Source organism: Triturus cristatus, chromosome 2_1 (assembly GCF_964204655.1).
Source record: "Triturus cristatus chromosome 2_1, aTriCri1.1, whole genome shotgun sequence".
NCBI classification, from domain to species: domain Eukaryota; kingdom Metazoa; phylum Chordata; class Amphibia; order Caudata; family Salamandridae; genus Triturus; species Triturus cristatus.
The window spans coordinates 979,618,287-979,636,758 of NC_140581.1; the positions used below are offsets into that span (position 1 = coordinate 979,618,287).

Below are 18,472 nucleotides of genomic sequence, written 5' to 3' on the forward strand. Positions count from 1 at the left end.
GGTCACAACTATATATGGATCAAGGAGATCAAGCTGTACAGCGGGAGGAAGACGTTATGGCTCAACAAAATTTTAGTGTAAGCACTCCACATGCCTTTTGGGTAACAGGATCACAACCCACTATAAAATGGGTTGAATGGAAAGAATATTTCGTGAAATATATAGAAGCAGTGGATGAAACTGGTAAAATGAAACCTGAACAAAAGAAAAAAGACTACTGCTTCACTCCTTGGGCCCTATTGGACTGAAAACATTTACGTATGAACAAGATGAATGAAGGTGATGTGAATGTATTTGATGCGGCTTTGAGAGATCTCGACAAGTATTTCGCTCCTAAGGTCTGTATTGGAGTAGTTCACCATAAATTGTTCCAAAGAAAACAAACCAAAGAAGAGCTTGTGGATGAGTGGTTAGACAATCTAAAAAGACTGGCCTTAGATTGTAAATTTGGTGATCTTTAGGATGATCTCATACGTGACCAACTAGTTATGCATAATAATAATTCTTCAATACAGGATCGATTATGGGTCAATGGAGATGCGCCTTTAGAGGATGTCTTGGCCATAAGGAGAAAATCAGAAATGTCAGGAAGATGTGCTACAGTTGTGAAAGAATCGGAAAAGGATCCAAATGGTGTTTTTAAGTTACAGAACACAAATAGAAATCAAAATCAACAAACCGTAGGACGCTGGGTGAACCAATTTCAAAAGAACATAGAAAAAGAAAGGAAACCTGAACAGAGAAGATGTTATTGCTGCGATAGCAAGGAACATTTAGCGTTTAGCAAATATTGTCCTGCCTTAAAAAGAAGATGTGGCATTTGTGGATTACTGGGCCATTTTAGTAAAATGTGCCGTAAAAGAGGCAGCGTAAAACATGTATGGGAAGGTGAAGAAGACACAAAAGGTGGGTGTGAATAGGGATGATAGTGGTGTAAAAAATGAGTCTGAGAAAGGTAAACCCATATGTGAGGTGTCTTTTGGTGGTGTCACGGTAAATGTGTATGCAGATTCAGGGTCACCATACACTATTATTAATAAGGCTGTGTGGAAGGAGAAATTTGTAGAGTAAATTGGAGATGAGTTGTGTCCAACTGATGTGAACCCAGTAAGCTTCACTGGAGAAAAGATCAACATACTTTGTTTCAGATGGCTCTCTTTTTTGTTTAAAGGGAGGTCAGCAAGGGGTAAAATGTATGTAGCTGAAGACGGTACATCTGTACTTGGTTGGTTGGTTAGACCAAAAACATTTGCACATCATTCTGGACCCAAACAGTGAGGAAAAAGTACTCATTATGGATGAAACTAGCAAATTGGGCGATTCATTTAAAGTAAAATTTCTTGGTGTTTTTGGGAAGTGTTTAGGAGCACTTAAAGGATTTGAACATAAAATAGTACTAAAGGAGCATGCAGAACCAAAGGTTCATAAAGTAAGACCCATTCCTATGCGGATACGTGATGAAGTTAAGAAGGAGTTGCAATATTTGTTAAGTAAGGGTGTGATTGAGGAAGTGGAAAGCTTTAAGGAGGAAAGGAGATAGATTTATTTGAGCAAAATCAGTAGAACAGGTGAACGCCCGATAACACAGCTTCTTCTCCAGGACGCCAGTGCAACTGACCCCAGGATTAGAATCTAAACAAGAACATAGCAAGGTTCCACGTCTCGCTCACAAGCACGAATTAAAGGAACACAAACATGTGTAATAATCCACATACAACACATCCCCCTCCTTTGGAAAAAGAAGAAAGAAGAGAAAGAAAATAAATAACAAATAATAAATGAATAAATACTAAAACACAAATAAATAATTAAAAATAACAAAGCAAAAGAAGAAGGTACAATATGATAACTATCTCACGTATTCCTTTAACCATGAAGGTAGGACTCTTTTCCTCTTGCCCATATTGTCCCTGTCAATGTTCATGTCCGCTTTCTCCATTACAGATGTAGACTCATTTGTAAATTCAGTATCAGTACATAGAAACCCTTTCCCCCCTTTACTAATAGAAGAAGAATCACTGTGAATGAGATTTCCGCCTATATATTCTTCTGCTATCTTTCTTCCTTTTGTAAAATCATCAATGTCTACATCTGTTCTTGTTGCCTTTTCTACATTTCCCAAATCATTTTGCATTTTACTTTGATCAAAATAATCCTCAATCCAATCAAAATCAGATGACTTTCCTAAATTCGAGCATTCATCACTGTGTTGCTGATCCACATCTAAGGCAACAGATTTTAAATTCCAAACCCTACCATCCAGAAGTCTTATTGCGTTGCAAGGAACTTCCTTCACCTGCTGGGGTGCTTCAAACTTACTATCGCCTTTAGCAACTTTGAAAGGTCTTTTAATTCTGACCCAATCACCAACCTTAATAGTAATTCTCTTTGTGCCTGAGATTCATCATTACTTTTCATGTGTACCATTTCTAAACGTTTTTTAAACTCTTCAGGCGACCACTGCTCAACTCCTCCTTCCACAAGCCAACAGGGGGTAAACTTGCATCTGGGCTTCCTACCTCTCATCATAATAAAAGGAGATAATCCTGTCGCTGCATGTATAGTGGTTCTATAAACCCATACCGCTTTCTGTATTTCCAACTTCCAATCCAGCTGTTTGTTAATCGCTGCCTGAATTACACCTTTTAACACCCTGTTAAAACGTTCTACAGTACCATTTCCGCTAGGATTGTAAAGTGAAGTGGTCTTGTGCTTAATGCCACATTTCATAAAATAATCTTTCGCCACATTCGAGATAAATTGCACTCCATTGTCACTCAAAATACACACAGGTAGGCCTTCGTCACAATGCTATTTAGACAAGGGGCCTGCGGAAAAGACCAGCAGTTGTTAGCGGCTGCAAGATTCACTGTGTTGCTGGTCCTACGGTCGGCCTCAGGTTGTTTTAGAGACCATTTTCCTTAAGAAATGTGATATTTACTAAACCTTTCCAATCAATTTGACAGAGGATTTCTTTGGTAATAAGAAGAATGGACGAAACAGATATGTCGAAATAACAAATTAGTGCATTTGAAAAGGTTATTATTCTCTAAAGACGGAATTCATGTTTACATTTTTGTCAAAGGTCTTTGAATAAACGGCCAATAGCGCACAGACCGCAGGTCATGCTTTGAAGCAGGCGAGGGGGCTCTTGGGAATATTCTATCAGAATATAACATGTCTTATGCAATAAGGTTGTGTCAAACAGCGCTTCATATTGCACGTTTTCCATGTCTTACGCTCTACCGATGGACTGAAGTCGGAGCTCATATTGCAGGGATCCCAACTTGTGACCTGCCGATTACTGAATACTTCAGCAGCGCACATGTATCTCGCGGAGCCATCTTGTCGTAGCGAGGACATGATACTTGCTCAGTCTCGCGGTACTCTGCAGTTCCACCGCTCCATGCCCTGTATCTGCCGTGTTCTAGAACGTCGGCTAGCACAGGCAGTGCGGCTGGGAGCGGCAGATGGATGCGGATTAAGGATGAGCAGGTCGCACGGTTTTCACACTGTGTATTCGGATTTTTACACAAAGCCTGCTCCGGTAACCTGTTCTCCAATGTACTCTGTCCCAGTGTAGTAGGAGACACTAAATTGCTGGGGGAACAGGGACAGGCTTGAGGACTTACCATCGACCCTCTACAATGTGCCCGTGGATTCCGAGCCACAGGCTCTGATAAAAGTATAAAATCGCATAGTTCTGAAGTGAAATAGAAAGGCAGGCTTGCAGTCACAGTTTGCAAGTATGCTTTATCGTTATTTACATTCTGCATAAAGCAAGGGCTGACATATGATATCAAGCATAGGGGTTTGAAGTGGATGTAACACTTACCACTTTGTCGGTATGCTGTCAGGTGGAGCATGCATGCAAAATTTCAACAGTTGAGAGAGAAAACTTTTCTAAAACTTTACAGGTTCCTCAAGGAAGCGTACATGTTTGCACAGAGTCCTGTCTCTCTATGTTTTTTGAGCAAGGGCTTTGCATCAAAAACCACGAGTGGCTGCATGGGAATGCCCCATAACAACCCATGGACCGCCCCCTTGTCAAAGTAGTATTCAGCTCTACTTTGCGTCACCTTATATTGCATTCATTTAAGGTGCCCGCTTTATATTTTACATGCAGTTATCGTCCACGGTGAGGGACACTGGTATTATGTGGTGGGGAGGACAAAATTACGTGGCAGGGCTGACTAAATTATGCACCAATAAAAGGTAAATTATGCGGCATTATGAGGCACATTTTGTCATAGTATTACATCATTACTTTGACAGTTTTACACATCTTAACAAGGCGCAAAGTCTTCACCTCATTAGCACCAGGAATAAGCAACTAAACGGTTTAAAGATCACCTTGCTAAGATCTGACCACCCAACATTCAAACGTGTTGTGTTTCAGGGAGCGGTTTATTTACACAAGCAGCTCCAACTCGGTGTGTGTGGTCCTGGCATATGATTGAGCAGCACATGCATCAAAGATCTTGCTTAGGAGGCTCTCACAGTCGCTTCTTGAAAAGAGCGATGCTGAATTTAAGTCAGAATGTACAGCGGTGGCTGCCAGCTACAGAGTGGCAGGGCGGGCAAATGGGTGGTGAATGCATGGACACGCAAAATTACATGAACTGAACGGCAGACATACATTACATTATCGTTTTAAAGTTAACAATGTTTAACTTTAAAGTAGTAATGTAATGCATGTCGGCGATTTAGTGCACATTAGCACAAAGAAAGACAAAAAATATATATATTTTTTTAAAGGAAATAAAACAGTCACTTACCTTGCTGCACGTCCTCGCTCCATCCCGGTGTTCTTGTCTCCTCTAGCGCGGGCCCCATCCAACTCCCTTAACCTATCGTGGCACCGCTCTCATGCTGTCAACTAGCATGAGAGAAGTGCCAGGATTGGATGGAGCGGGCTCTCAGTGCACCCAAGGCCACTAGAGGCATGTGCTTGCTCTCAAATCCAGTTGGGTTGAAAGGTTTAGAGTGCGCATCTGGCTGGCCGTCGTGAGCCAGCTGGCCAAAGAGACATGTGCACTTTAAACTTAAGTGCCCAGCCCACCACTCCTCCCTGCTGTTGCAACTCAGCAGTGACCTGCCCCGTCCTGACATTCTGTTCAGGACGCGGGTTAGTGAAAAATAAAATGGTAATACACACAATTTATTACCATTTTATTTTTCCATGTCTTTTCTGCAGCATGGGCGAATTTTGTTTAGAGGAACGATGCTTCTCCGTCCTAACGGAGGAGCCGCTTCTGGGAATGAACATGATTAATAGAAGATATAACATTTACTTTTGACTTGGGAACCTCAATTTTTAAATCAGATTATATTTATTAGATATTTCATAAAACAAAAGAAGACAGACCCATGAAATTGGGGTAGAAAGGCCACTGGCTCTGTAAATAAAACTTTAATCAGGAGGTATCTAAGTCAAATGCCAGCAAAATGATTAAATAATATTCTGCTCTTTCCTGCCACATCTCTGCCCCTGCCTTCACTGTAGTCAGGATCACAGTTCCAATGCTTTCAATGCACTGAAAAACGAGTGAAATTCCAACAGTTTAGAAGGGGGGGGGGGGGAGAACAGATAGCAAAAGACGACTGGTTAAATAAAACATCTGCGGTACATCCTTTTGGTTAACTTTAATATTGAGTGGAAGAGAAGACCGAAACTAAGATATAAATGATATATTTGTCATTTTGAGGCACAACATTCCGTAAGGGTTTGGTGTAAGAAACTGAATGTCACAGGAACTTTTATAGCCCACTATCATCTATATGTGTACATATGTTTTAACCTCTAAATAAACATACAGCTTTACACCCAAACGACTAGAGTGGCAGCATCTTAGCGAAGACCATATGCAATCTTGTAGTGTGTGATATCTGTGTCTGTCCCGTTTGAGCACCTTGAAGACAGAGTAGATGCAATATGTGATATGACATAATTGGATCAATTCTTGAGAATTGTTAGGGCATAAAGCACTGGATTATGAGCTCACATCTGCAGAAATCTCACTCAAAGAGATCACCTCTGGACGGCCTCTTGGTGAAGATGGACTGGCCATTGACTAATTAAGATTAACAAAGCAGAGTTTTGTTCCCTATTATTTAAAGGTTTTAAGGATACTGACCAGAAGGAATTGTTCCTTCACCCTGAGCCAGCCATTTTTCAATATTCCTTAAGAATGGCGATGAGATCCTGGCACAGGTATTGACAAATAACCCATGCAGAGTGCTGCTGAGCCCCTTGAACAGACTGGTGTTGTGCTTAGCCGCACTACAAGACGCAACCTCTGGACTCTTCTACATCTGCGGTGACAGGCGGCAGACGAGTTAGATGAGAAGGTGGTGCTTTCACTCTATACAAAAAAGGTGGGGCAGTATATTCAGAACCCTCGAATAGGCTGGCCTGGGTAAGAATTTCATTTAAAAGATAAAATGGCTTTACGATCATCCTGAGGTCCATATCCCCCGCTGGCGCAGTTTCTGGTAGGTTTAATGTCAAGAGAGGGATCTGGCAAGTGTCCCCATGTTCATACCTCCCTTTTTTCTAGTTTTGTCGCCACTCGCTGTTGCTACACACAAGTCCACTGAGATCAAAGGTACTGCCGCATGAGCTGGAGAAACAAAAACTATGATGTATGCCGATGATGTCCCGCTCTCAATAAGAGACTCAAATTCCTCTATTCTAAGGCAGATGTCCATGAGCAAATATTTTCCAGATCGAAGGGGAACTGGAGAATGACCAGTGACCAGACACATTGCCAGTGCTGATGTAGTAATCTACAGATTTAGGTTTCAATCATGTAACTGCACAATAACATTTATAAAAAACGCTGAAAAACTACTAAGTCCTGCACTGCACTAAGGCACATCCCTAGAGCATCAGGCCAGCAGGGTGGGTTGGCTAGACAGAGTGATAAAAAAAGAAGAAAAGGCAGTGGGAAGTTACCTTTTCCATGGGTAAACCAATGTATTTTTCTCATTTAACTGCCCTATCTCAAAGCAAATATCAAAGGGATCTTTCACTTTGTGCCATCTAGCGTTGACAACGTTGGTAGATATACAAAGCTCAAGCCTAGTGTCCAAGACGTCAATTCTTGACCATCTCTCCAACTTCTTATATCATTCCTCTGGAAATGCCCTAGCCGCCTCCACCTGGGTAAAAAACATGTTAACATCCCTCTTGTTGCAACCCGATGTTTACATGAAGCATGCGAACCGCCTCCACTCATAGATCAACAAAGTGCCTTTTTTATGCTTAGCAGTTTCTGCCTCCTAGTTAGTGTGGAATGGCTGCAGTCATGGAAAAGCAGTACCCTGCCTCCTCCAAATGATGCCTCTCAAAGGACAGCTGTAGCCCTTGGGGTGAGCTCCCACTCCGAGGGAACAACCAGCTCAGCAACAGCTTTACCCTGATCTTCCGGATTCTGCTCACAATCTTTGCTAGCAGATAACGAAAGGAAGAGCCTACAGGCTGCAACGTAGGCTTGTAGTGAGAATCTCCTCCAACAGGACACACTCCATGATTAAAAAAAGGTCAGAGCGTCCTTGTTCTGCACCTGCAGGGGCAAAGGTTAGCTGCACAGGGCCGGTCCTCCAAAAACTCAATGTGGAATTCAAAATGGAGCCGGGCCAGCTCCACACCACTGCATTACTCGCTATGCCGTTTATAACCTTCATCTAAAGACACCACCTTTACCTCAAGACGGGATACCCTTTTTTGAGGTCTTCTGCAATTCCTCATTCTTTGACAAGTGCTTGCCCATATTCAGAATCGTAGCATCAATGGAAGCCATCTTCTCTTCAGTGCCCACAGTGGTGCCCTGTAATAATACTAGGATCTGTAATTCTCCAATGGATGGGCCGCTCTGTGTCAGCAGATGCACCTCTGGAAGCAATGCCTATATTCGCTACCCGAAGGCCTTGTCATGAAACAACAAAATCTTCTCTGTCTCAGGCTTCAAGTTGTGCAAGTGCCAACCGCTAACTCCAGCCACGTCAAAACAGGGAGAAATTCAGGCTCAATGTCTCCTCCTGTTCCCCGCTGAAATCGGGCTCATACTACTTGAGTCCCCGCAGACTCTACAACTGTCTCTCCTCATGGACCCTGCACCACAGCCCCAGTCAGCTGAACAGCAGTGACAGCAAACCCACTGCTCCACATACCTTCCATTTGCCTTTTGCCGCCACCCGTCTTGGATCTAAAGGTCCCACTCCGGACGAAGGCAAGCGCCTCGCTAACTCTTGCACAGAACAAGATGCCAGCGAACACCACAATGGATTACTTGGTAGCAGAACAGGGACCACGCTCCAGGTTGGTCTCCTGGGCTTTTCACTCCCCTGGTATGTATACAATGATCACGATGTCTGCCTCGTCCAGCTCCCAGGGCTGCAGGGATTCAAGCAATGCCAGGAGGTCCTATAGGGCTGCCATCTTTCATGGAAAATGTCTACCAGCCATTCGTTTATTATTTGCCATTTTAGACCAGCAAAGACCCAGTAGGTGAAAAAGATTTTGTGTAAAGTTTCCAGGATTCTTTTCGCTCATGGCTATTATCCCTCTGTTCAAATAATTATTCGGAAATTATTTAAGCAGCTCTAAAATACTTTACTGATTTTTGTGTTTGCTGTTTCAGATATAGGTTTCACTAGTGAAAACATGCCGGATTCCACTGCTTTTCACAATATTTTTATTGGTCTGCACTTAAAAATACAGGCCAGGAAGATTAAAAAAAGACCTAGTGACAACGCCTGACCCGAAAGAGCACATCTATACTGCAGACTAACCAAGCTACAGCCCCTAAACTTTAGAAGATCTAATAATTTTTTTAATCCATGCTAAGCCCACTTGGCTTTCACTGGAAGTAACTGCTCTCAAGGATTTTCATGGTACAAAGGGTGAGAAATTGATATCGCCTAATGCCCAGGACATACTATTTGAGGCAAAGGGCATGATAGTTTCCTGTTTATTCTGGCCTCTGGGCAAGTAGGCCCAACCCCTGCAGCACAAACCCTCTGGCCGCCAGTTTACAGTACCACAGTATGTGAAAGAGGACTGCCTGCCACCAGGGGAAGATTCGTATCCAAGTCTAACTTGTGTAAAACTGTGCATGTATAAGTTTTATTAATGCTTAATCTATTGTGGTACACGCTCTAAGGAAATCCAGTGAGCTGTGAACTCCCCTCCCATTCATTACGGATTGTGGTTCCAGTATAAAAACGTGTAAACATTTAATAGCAAAATTAGTGGTTGTTTGTTTTCAAAATAAAATGTGAACAAAAAATGGCAACTAGAAAAATAAATTCTGGAAAAATACTGTACAGCTTTAAATATCATTTGTCTGAGGCAAACCGAGATTAATGATGGACAATCAGTGTACAGCAATTATGGGCAACATGACCTTACATTAGGGGATCAGTTCATAAATAAAATCACAAAAATGCACCTGAAGGTAGATGTACTTTCACTGGTGTACATTTAAGACTTTCAGAAATTTAAAAGAGTTTACAGACCGAAGACCATACGTCTAGCATGCTTTTGTAAAAAATTATTTTCTCATGAACAAATGTACGCACGTGTATTTTTGCTCATCAGACAATATTCTGGGCGGTTTCAGATTCGTTTTCTCTACACCCCCTTTTGTCTCCACTCTGGGAAAGGTTTCACTTCTGCCATTGTCAGAATTTTTTTTTCAACCTTTCCACTGTTGGAAGGGATTGTAGACAAGTTGATGAATACCTTTAAGCATACAAGTGTGTGGGTGTGAACAGACTCACAGGACTTTTTAACACTGGAATAATTGCTTTCCGTGTTGTTACAAATGTTAAGTAACTAACATTTCCGACTCCATAAAGGGCTTTCCTAGTATCACAAGTGTGCTGAGAATAGGTTGCAATTTTACTGTACATCTTTTGTACTACTCCCTATACCATCTGCTTTACTAAAATCTTTTTTAGAAAATGATCTATAAAAATAAAAATAAAAAGTACAACTATCAATTCTTTTATTGCCCGTTCAAGATCAAACAAACCTCTTCGGAGTCAGGGCCGGACTGGCTACATGGCGTTTTGGTGCGCTGCCGAGCTGGGGGCTGAGTTCACTGCGGTGGGGGCTGATTTCGTTGATGGGGGACCTGCGTGTGGTTCTAAATAAACAAAGCAAAACGAATGGTTTTAAGCACACGCAGGTCCTCATCAATGAAATCAGCCCCCAGCCTGGCAGCACACCAAAAGACCCGGTAGCCAGTACGGCTCTGTTCGTAATCTGTAGTTAGTTAACAAATGACCCTCTCAGTCCCTTGCCGTTTCTTATTTCTCTCACATTCAAGTACAAAGTGACTCGCTGTTTAAGACCCTTCTTCACACATCCTGTTCATTTCGCAAGAGACCTCTCCACGGCCTTTCAACAGGCCGTACGTAGACTAGGATCCTGACCTAAGTAGAATTCATCAGCTGTCTCCCATTAATGTTTCCTTACAAACCGGTAATCTTCATTACCCTGATTAAGGTCCTCCTCGTCCTAGTCCTTACAATGTGAGGCAGTCCTGCCTCACGACAGGCCAAATTTAAAACGAAAGTGTTTCTTTTATCTCCACCATATAAGCCCCTCCCACCCACTCACCGCCATGCCGGTTATCAACAAGTCCAGACACAAACACAGCGGGAGGGAGGGAACAGGATTGGGACGAGGAGGACCTTAATCGGGGTAATGAAGATTACCGGTAAGTAACAAAACCTTACCCCCTCATATGTTCTTCTCGTCCAGTCCTTACAATGTGAGGACCTCACAAGCAGAAAAAAACATGAAGAAAAACACAGGACACCAGGGATCCATGTAAAAGTACAAAACATTTATTCTACAAATGATTAAGACACAGCATCGTTCAAGACGCCAGCAGTAAAATTGTCCACAGAGGCATGCAAGACATCAAGGCGATAATGCAGAACAAACATGTGATGCGATTGCCAGGTAGTCACCCTACAAATCTCCTGGATAGAAACCCTGCCGCCTCACCCCAGGAAGCGGACACAGAGCGCACCGAACGTCCCTGAACCTGAGGAGGCAGACCCACAGACTTATAGGAATGACAGACCACCAAACGCACCTGACTGATAGTGGAAGTAAACACCTTCTTCCTCTTGGCCACACCCTCGCAGGAGACAAACAGGGCAGGAGAAAGACGAAACCCCAGGGTACGTTGAAGGTAAACCTGAAGAGCCCTGCGAACATCCACAGTAGAAGGAACAAGCGGATCCCCATCCCCAGGCAAATCAGGATGAACCTCTACCTGCTGTAAATGGAACTTGAAGGAAACCTTAGGGAGCAAAGCTGGGTCAAGCCGCACAACCACCCTGTCCTGCAAGAACTGCAAAAAAGGATAGGAGACAAGCAAAGCACCCAACTCACCCAACCGCCTAGCGGAGATGATGGCCAACAGAAACGCCACATTAGCAGACAACCGCAACAAATCAGTGTCCAACAATGGCTCAAAAGGGGGCAACTGCAGGCTTTCAAAACAGTCGGCAAATCCCAAGAAGGCACAATCAAAGGAGTGATCGGACAACAAAGATGAAAACTCTGCAGAAGCGGACTCACCAAAGCAGCAATACCCTCCAACAAGGTCCCTGGGCCTCTACATGCCCAAACCGCAACCCACTAAGCAGACAAAGTAGAAGGGGAAAGGTCTTTCAAAAAACCATTTTGAAGAAAATCAAGAATAAAGGTCGGATCCCCAAACACAGGATCCAGACCATGAGACGAGCACCAAGAGACAAAAGAACCCAAATGCTTACCATGAGGACGGAAGATTTCAGCTCAAGCTGTCCGCATGAAAGTTCAGGTGACCCTGAATGTAAACAGCCCTCAAGGACAACAGGTGAGACTCCGCCCAGGCACAAATAAGGGAAGCCAGTAGATTCAGAGACAAGCACCGGGTTCCCCCCTGGCAGTTCAAGTAACAGCGAGCCACCTGATTGTCGGTATGAACCAACAGATTCGCCCCTTGGCGGGAAACCTGAAAGAACAGCATCGCATGCCAAACAGCCGCCAACTCTCGCCAATTCGAGGAACGGGCGCTCTCCACCCGAGACCACTGACCCTTTGCCTCCAAGAACCCCAATGTGGCCCATCCCCAAAAACTGGCGTTCATTGTCAACAAGAGGAGGAGGAAGCTGAAAACGCACCCTCTTCTCCAGATTGGGAGTGCAAAGCCACCAGTCCAAACCCTGAACCAGAACAGGGGAGAGAGGAACCAGAGTGTTGTAACCAGCATGGGAGGGGTCCCACTGAGACAACAGATGATTCACCAAGGGCTTGAGGTGCAGGCTAGCCCAAGGAACCACAGCAGCGATTGCAGCCATCAACCCCTGGACCCACAACCAAACCCTAGCCGAGGCAGAATGGCAACGCAGCAGGTCCTGAAGAAGAAGCTGTACGGTAGAGATCTGAGTAGGAGGGAGAAACACCTCCCCCAACAAGGTGACGAAAAGTCCCCCGATAAACTGAAGTCTCTGAACAGGGACCAGATGAGATTTCACAAGATTCAGCTTGAACCCCAGACCCTGGAACATGGCCATTATCGCCTCGACTGCCAGAAGAGCCTGAGGAAGGGAGGAAGCAGCGATCAAACAATCATCAATCTAGGGAAACAGAGAAACCCTGAAGATGCAAAACCCCCACAGCAGGAGCCAATACCTTGGTAAAAGACCGTGGAGCAGTAGAGAGGCCGGAAGGCAACACTCGAAACTGGCATTGGACCCCATTTACTGCAAACCTCAAACCGCTGGCTTCCCGGATAGACAGGAACGTGAAAGTAGGCGTCTTCCAAGTCCAGAGAAGCCAAAACATTTTTTAACCATTTTGGATGAGGGGAACAACAGACTGCAAGGTGACCATCGAAAATGATCCAGCCGCACCAATTTGTTCAGAGCCTTGAGATTCAGAATCGGGCGGTATGAACCATCGAATTTTGGGACCAAGAAGAGAGTGGAATAGAAATCCAGACCCCGTTCTGCCTCCAGAACCAAGAGAACAGCACCTTTTGCCAGCAACGTATCAACACCTGACAACATAGCAGAACTTTTCACTGAGTCTCTTGACAACGGGGTAACCCGAAAACAGTCCAAAGGGGGAGGGCCCTGGAACAGAATCCGGTAACCCTGATCGATGACCAACAGGACCCACTGGTCGGAAATCAGATGTGACCAACGATTCAGGAACAAATGGAGCCGAGCCCCCACCTTGGCATAGTCACTTGTGCCCATCACCCTGGGGCTGCTGCGGAGGCTGGGAATTACAATGGAACGCAGCCCCCGACCACGGGCCCTTCCACGAAAGGGCTGAGAAGAAGACCGAGCACCCTGAAATCCCAGTTTATGGAAAAAGTACTTCTTCTTCAGCATACTTTGAAAAGGCTTCAACAACTTCTCCTCCTCCACAGACCGCTGCACGATTGTGTTCAAATCGTCCCCAAAAAGCCGGGGACCATCACAAGGCAGCTTATGAATCAAGGCCTTTTGAGCAGCGCCTACACGCCAAGGTTTTGTCCAAAGAGACCTCCGACTCGCCACCGCTGCCCCGGAAGCCGAAGAGAAGGCTAAAAGAGTAACAAATGTCACTGAAACTGTGCCAATACCTCCATCTGCGCCAAGATAGGAGTGGGATCCACCTGATCCTGAATACAGTCAAACAACTTCTCGAAATCCTTGATAAGGACCTGCGAGGCATAGGCTGGGTAAGTGCTAACCCAAATCCTAAAAAGAGAAGCCGTATAAAAACACTTGAAAGCTGATTCCACCTTCTGCTCAACTGGATCAGCAAGGGAAGCCTTCTCTGAAGACAAAGAAGAAGAAGAAGGCGTCATTGAAGACAATATAGAATTGACTTTAGGAACATGAACAAACTGGGAATCAAACTTCGCCAAGCAATACCTCTTCCCCAAAAAGCGAGGAATCCCCTGCTGTTGACCTCAAGCCACTCCTTAACCAGAATATCCTTAATGACATCATGAAAGAGCAAGTCATCCACCACTGCAGTACTATACTGGGAATAAAAGCCATCTGCCAAGGATTTAGGATTAAACCCCAGTACCTGACAAATATGGACCAACATGTCAGAAAAAACCTTCCCCTGGATATACTTTCCCTTAGGGAAATTGTCCATATCCTCATCTTCTTCAGCCTTAAGATTTCTTGGCAGAAGGCTCAAGCAGCACAGTCTGAACAGCAGAATTAATAAATTCCTGCAACTCTGACCTGGAAATTTGCAACAGGTCATCCTCCTGCAGGCCCTGTATATTATTCCTCTTAGAAAGAGAATTGCAGGCACAGGAGAGGCATCCTCATCCCTCATGGCCAAAGCAGGAATACGAAACACTACACACAGGAACCCACAGAGCAAACAAGGAAGTGCTCAGAACTCCCTTTAAGTACCACCTCCCAGCAATCAAATCTCAACATTCACGAGACTTGAAAGGCTAAAAGCACAGCCCGCTGCCTCCTCACAGTCACAAATACATAGAACATGGCCATAGGAGCCAGTTGCTGTTGGAAACCTTCAGCACCAGAACAACCGGTAAAACTGAACGCTCAGGAAATCTCCCTGCCCCAGCCAGGCACATGAGCGGGGAGCGTGTACAGTAAACGGAGCAGGGATGCGACCGACCCAACACCAGTAAGGTCCACGTCAACATACAAAATAAAATAAAGTAATTTCACAAAAAACAAAACTCACCGCACCATAGCCCCCCTGCATGAACCAGCAGCAAAACGAACTCCGCACAGCAAACAACAACGCTCCGACTGCCGTGTCGGACAGGAAAAAAAAACCAGGCATAGCGGTGGGTGGGAGGGGCTTATATGGTGGAGATAAAAGAAACACTAGCGTTTTGAATTGGCCTGTTGTGAGACAGGACTGCCTCACATTGTAAGTACTGGGATGAGGAGGACATATGAGGGGGTAATGCAAGTCAGCGGTTTCGTGCATCTTGGGCAAACACCCACCATTACTAAACAGGCGTGATCTTTTACTGACATTTTGATAATCAGGCATTTTGTATCTTCTTTCCAACTTCAAATTTTACTGGAACATGGGCAGTTATCTCATTCATCTTCTTCCAACTTACTACCTTTAAGAATTCTACTTCTACCGTAACACTAATATTTAGATAAAAGGGGGATCAAACAAGATTTAATTATTATCTGCTCACAAGGCATTACCTTTGAGATACAAAAAAAATCAATGTTGGATGCAACATAAAATCATGGCAGGAAATACATTGGCATTCAATTCAATCACAACTGCTTGTAATACGTTAACGTCCTGAGAGGTGGAGGAGTAATTTAGGGTTTCTGGGATGGGAGAACTGTGACACTGCTTCTTCCCTGTCAAACCTGCGTTTACCCCACCTCATTCAGAGGGAATTCCCAATTGATAAACAAGTAGCCCTATAAACAGATTAATTGTACAATTGTGATATGCCCTAACCACTACAGCTGAAGTTCTTTAACTGGGGGTGGAGGGAGGGAGGCTGTCAATTTTTTCACTCAGGTCCTGGCTCGGTGTAGGGGTCAAAAAGTGGGTTGGGGGATGGAGGGTCCCAAATAACCCCCAAAGTCCCTTCTTCCATTCTGATTCTGTGGATACTTTTACAGTTTAAGGAAATCCAGGCTGCCAGTAGCATATATGCAATCATGTATAGGATTGCATGTTTTAAAGAATAATTGAAAGTAACTGCAAATGTTTGAATTGCTAAATGTTCAAAGCTTCCAAGTTTATGGAATAAAAAAAAAAAAAATTAATTGTCTTTCCGAGGTCCCCGAAGTTTTTGTAACATAATGGAAGGACCAGTAAAAGATTTGAAGATCACTGCACAACACAATGATTTGAAGAAGGGAGGATAGAAAGTTGGTTGTGAGCACGGCTTGATTGACAGTACTTACAAAGGCTAAAAACCAAAGCTTTCCCCAAACGTCTGGGATGATGACAGCACAGGACATTGCCGGCACATTCAAGAGATGTATTTGCTGCAGGCTCACCATGACGAACATTTAGTTACTGCACCCAAAGCTGGGAGGAACTGACCACAATACGGTTCCCTCTGGATCAGAATCATCACAAATCATGCACTGCTGATGCCTGGACCGGCACCAACCCCACATTTAGAAAACTACAAGATAAATCATGAAAGAAAGCAACTTGTGGATGTAAGCGAAGATACACTGAACGAAAAACAGGTTACAATGAAAATCAAATGCTGAAAACTATAATCCAAGTGGTATACCGTGTTTTTTTGGGGTGAGAACAAAATCAGTATTGGAGCAGAAAGCGTTAGACTGAGGGGCATCAAATGTGCCATGAAATAAATTTCAGAGCTTCCGAGAAAAATCTTCAGTCATTTCCTGCGGTTCCCTCAAACCACCATTGTTTGAAATTCAAACGAGCGTGAATCAAAAGTGGTAAAATTGGGGAACCACGAAGATAATAAGAGCTGGCAGAAGGGATGGGTGGAAAGGAAGCAAAGAAAAGCAGTTGCGAGAGAGGAAGTCCCTAAGGGTCGCCATTGTGAATGACATGAGGTGAAGGACGCCACAAAGGAGATAAGGTGACAAGGTAGCCTGCTTGCTTTGTGCTTTTCAAGCAGACAGTCACCGAGGTGCAAGGTGGAGCGGAAGGAGGGAGGGATCATCCATGCATTAATGTTTAACAGACTCATTTTATGGACACGTTTAACGGCATTACAGTAAACTTTCACCTACCTGTAGGATATTTTCTTCAGCGCCGTTAAACAGGAATATGATGGCGTGCTGTAGGGGTTCCGAAGACCTGGACAACACATGCAGAACTTCGAGCATCACGGCACAGCTGACAGCATCGTCACTGGCACCTGAAAAAGCCAACAAACATTAGTTTGTAGTTGCATATTGTACATATGATTTCTCAGTAGGATGCACTTATGCACAACTAAAAGTCGGACTGCATTTGTACTCCGGCAGAAATAATCTGTGCAGGATACTTCGCAGCAGCAAGGCATTTTGATTCTTCACAACCATAACATTTATTGTCTTTTTTTTTTTAATGGACATAGTCTTGGAGAAGTAATACTTTTTACTGTATTTCGCTCTATACAATGGTCTGAACTTTGGGCTCTAATTTGCACTATGCAATGGTCTTAACTTTAGGCTCTAATTAGCACTATGCAATGGTCTTAACTTTGTGCTATAATTTGCACTATGCAATGGTCTTAACTTTGTGCTGTATTTCGCATTATGCAATGGTCTTAACTTTGTGCTGTATTTCTCATTATACAATGGTCTTAACTTTGGGCTCTAATTCGCACTACGCAATGGTCTTAACTCTGGGCTCTAATTCGCATTATGCAATGGTCTTAACTTTGTTCGGTTTTTCGCCCTAGGCAAGCAATGGTCTTAAAATCTGTGTGTTCTGTTTCAATCGTGATTTTTGTCGGCAAAGTATATTTTTCTGCTGCTGGCCCTTGAGGTGCTTATCTGCCCCCACTGGAAGACAGGATAGGCCCCATGTTCTGACGCAGCATCCCGTCCACCGAATTCTAAATAATGCCGTTAAAATCAAATGTTTACAAAAACTCAGATTCGGTCTTGCTAAAAAACACAGTATGATGTCACACCATAATATCATCCATTTGCATTGACCTAGGGGTGTAGAACCAAGGAATCCCCAAATTAATTCTATGAACAGCAGGTATCATGTTGCAAACACTCATGAAAATACATTTTAATGAGCCTGGGCGGTGCTGGGGAAACTGTGGAAAATCCGCAACCGTCTTTGCTGAGTGTATCACATATTAAAACTACTATAAAAGGAGAAATTAGGTGTCATGAAAGACTCCGTAGCGAAGACTCTGGAATAACGATACTGGGGATGAGAATGAGGAATACCATGTAGGTACCAAAAGAAAACAAATCATGATAGCAAAAATATATGCCTACAGCAACTAAATTGATAATTGCAGAAAAAGAAGGAAGATCGTACAACATTAATACAATGGTTACCAAAGCCATAGGGCAACTTGGCCTGGGGACATGTCCCCAGACATCACAGGCGAGATTGTTTCATAGGAACTATACAACCACTAGTGAGCCACATGATGCTTTGGAAAGAATCACCCAGCGGGAAAGAGTGCTGCGGAAGGGTACAGGAGAAGTCACACTAAATAGATGTATGGGACGGGGCTGCTAATACATGGCCAGGAAGGACACAATGGTACTAGTGCAAGTGAAGAGGGAGGTAATGTCCTTTAATAGCAAGGCCAGGATAAACCAAGGGAACCTGCACTTAGAAGTGAAGTGGCATTACACTTTTACCTTGCTGTGCTAGGGAGGCTTGATGGTGCGATGACTAGCCATTTATCTTATCCCTAAAGTATATCCAACCTACGATAGCAGCGTGGAGACCGGTGTAAGCTACGTGTTAAATTATCCTTCT

General features: G+C 43.9%; 1 protein-coding gene across 2 annotated transcripts in view; it reads right to left on the reverse strand.

The window, feature by feature from the left end:
• ERMP1 (endoplasmic reticulum metallopeptidase 1) overlaps positions 1–18,472 on the reverse strand; it is a 361,972-nt gene that overhangs the window by 194,887 nt on the left and 148,613 nt on the right. For both annotated transcript variants that reach the window (XR_014970592.1, XM_085634130.1), the window contains exon 3: positions 16,765–16,892. Coding sequence is in view for 1 of the 2 variants with exons in the window: in XM_085634130.1 (XP_085490256.1) it covers positions 16,765–16,892 (128 nt within the window). In the remaining variant the exon portion in view is untranslated. The remainder of the gene's footprint in view (positions 1–16,764; positions 16,893–18,472) is intronic.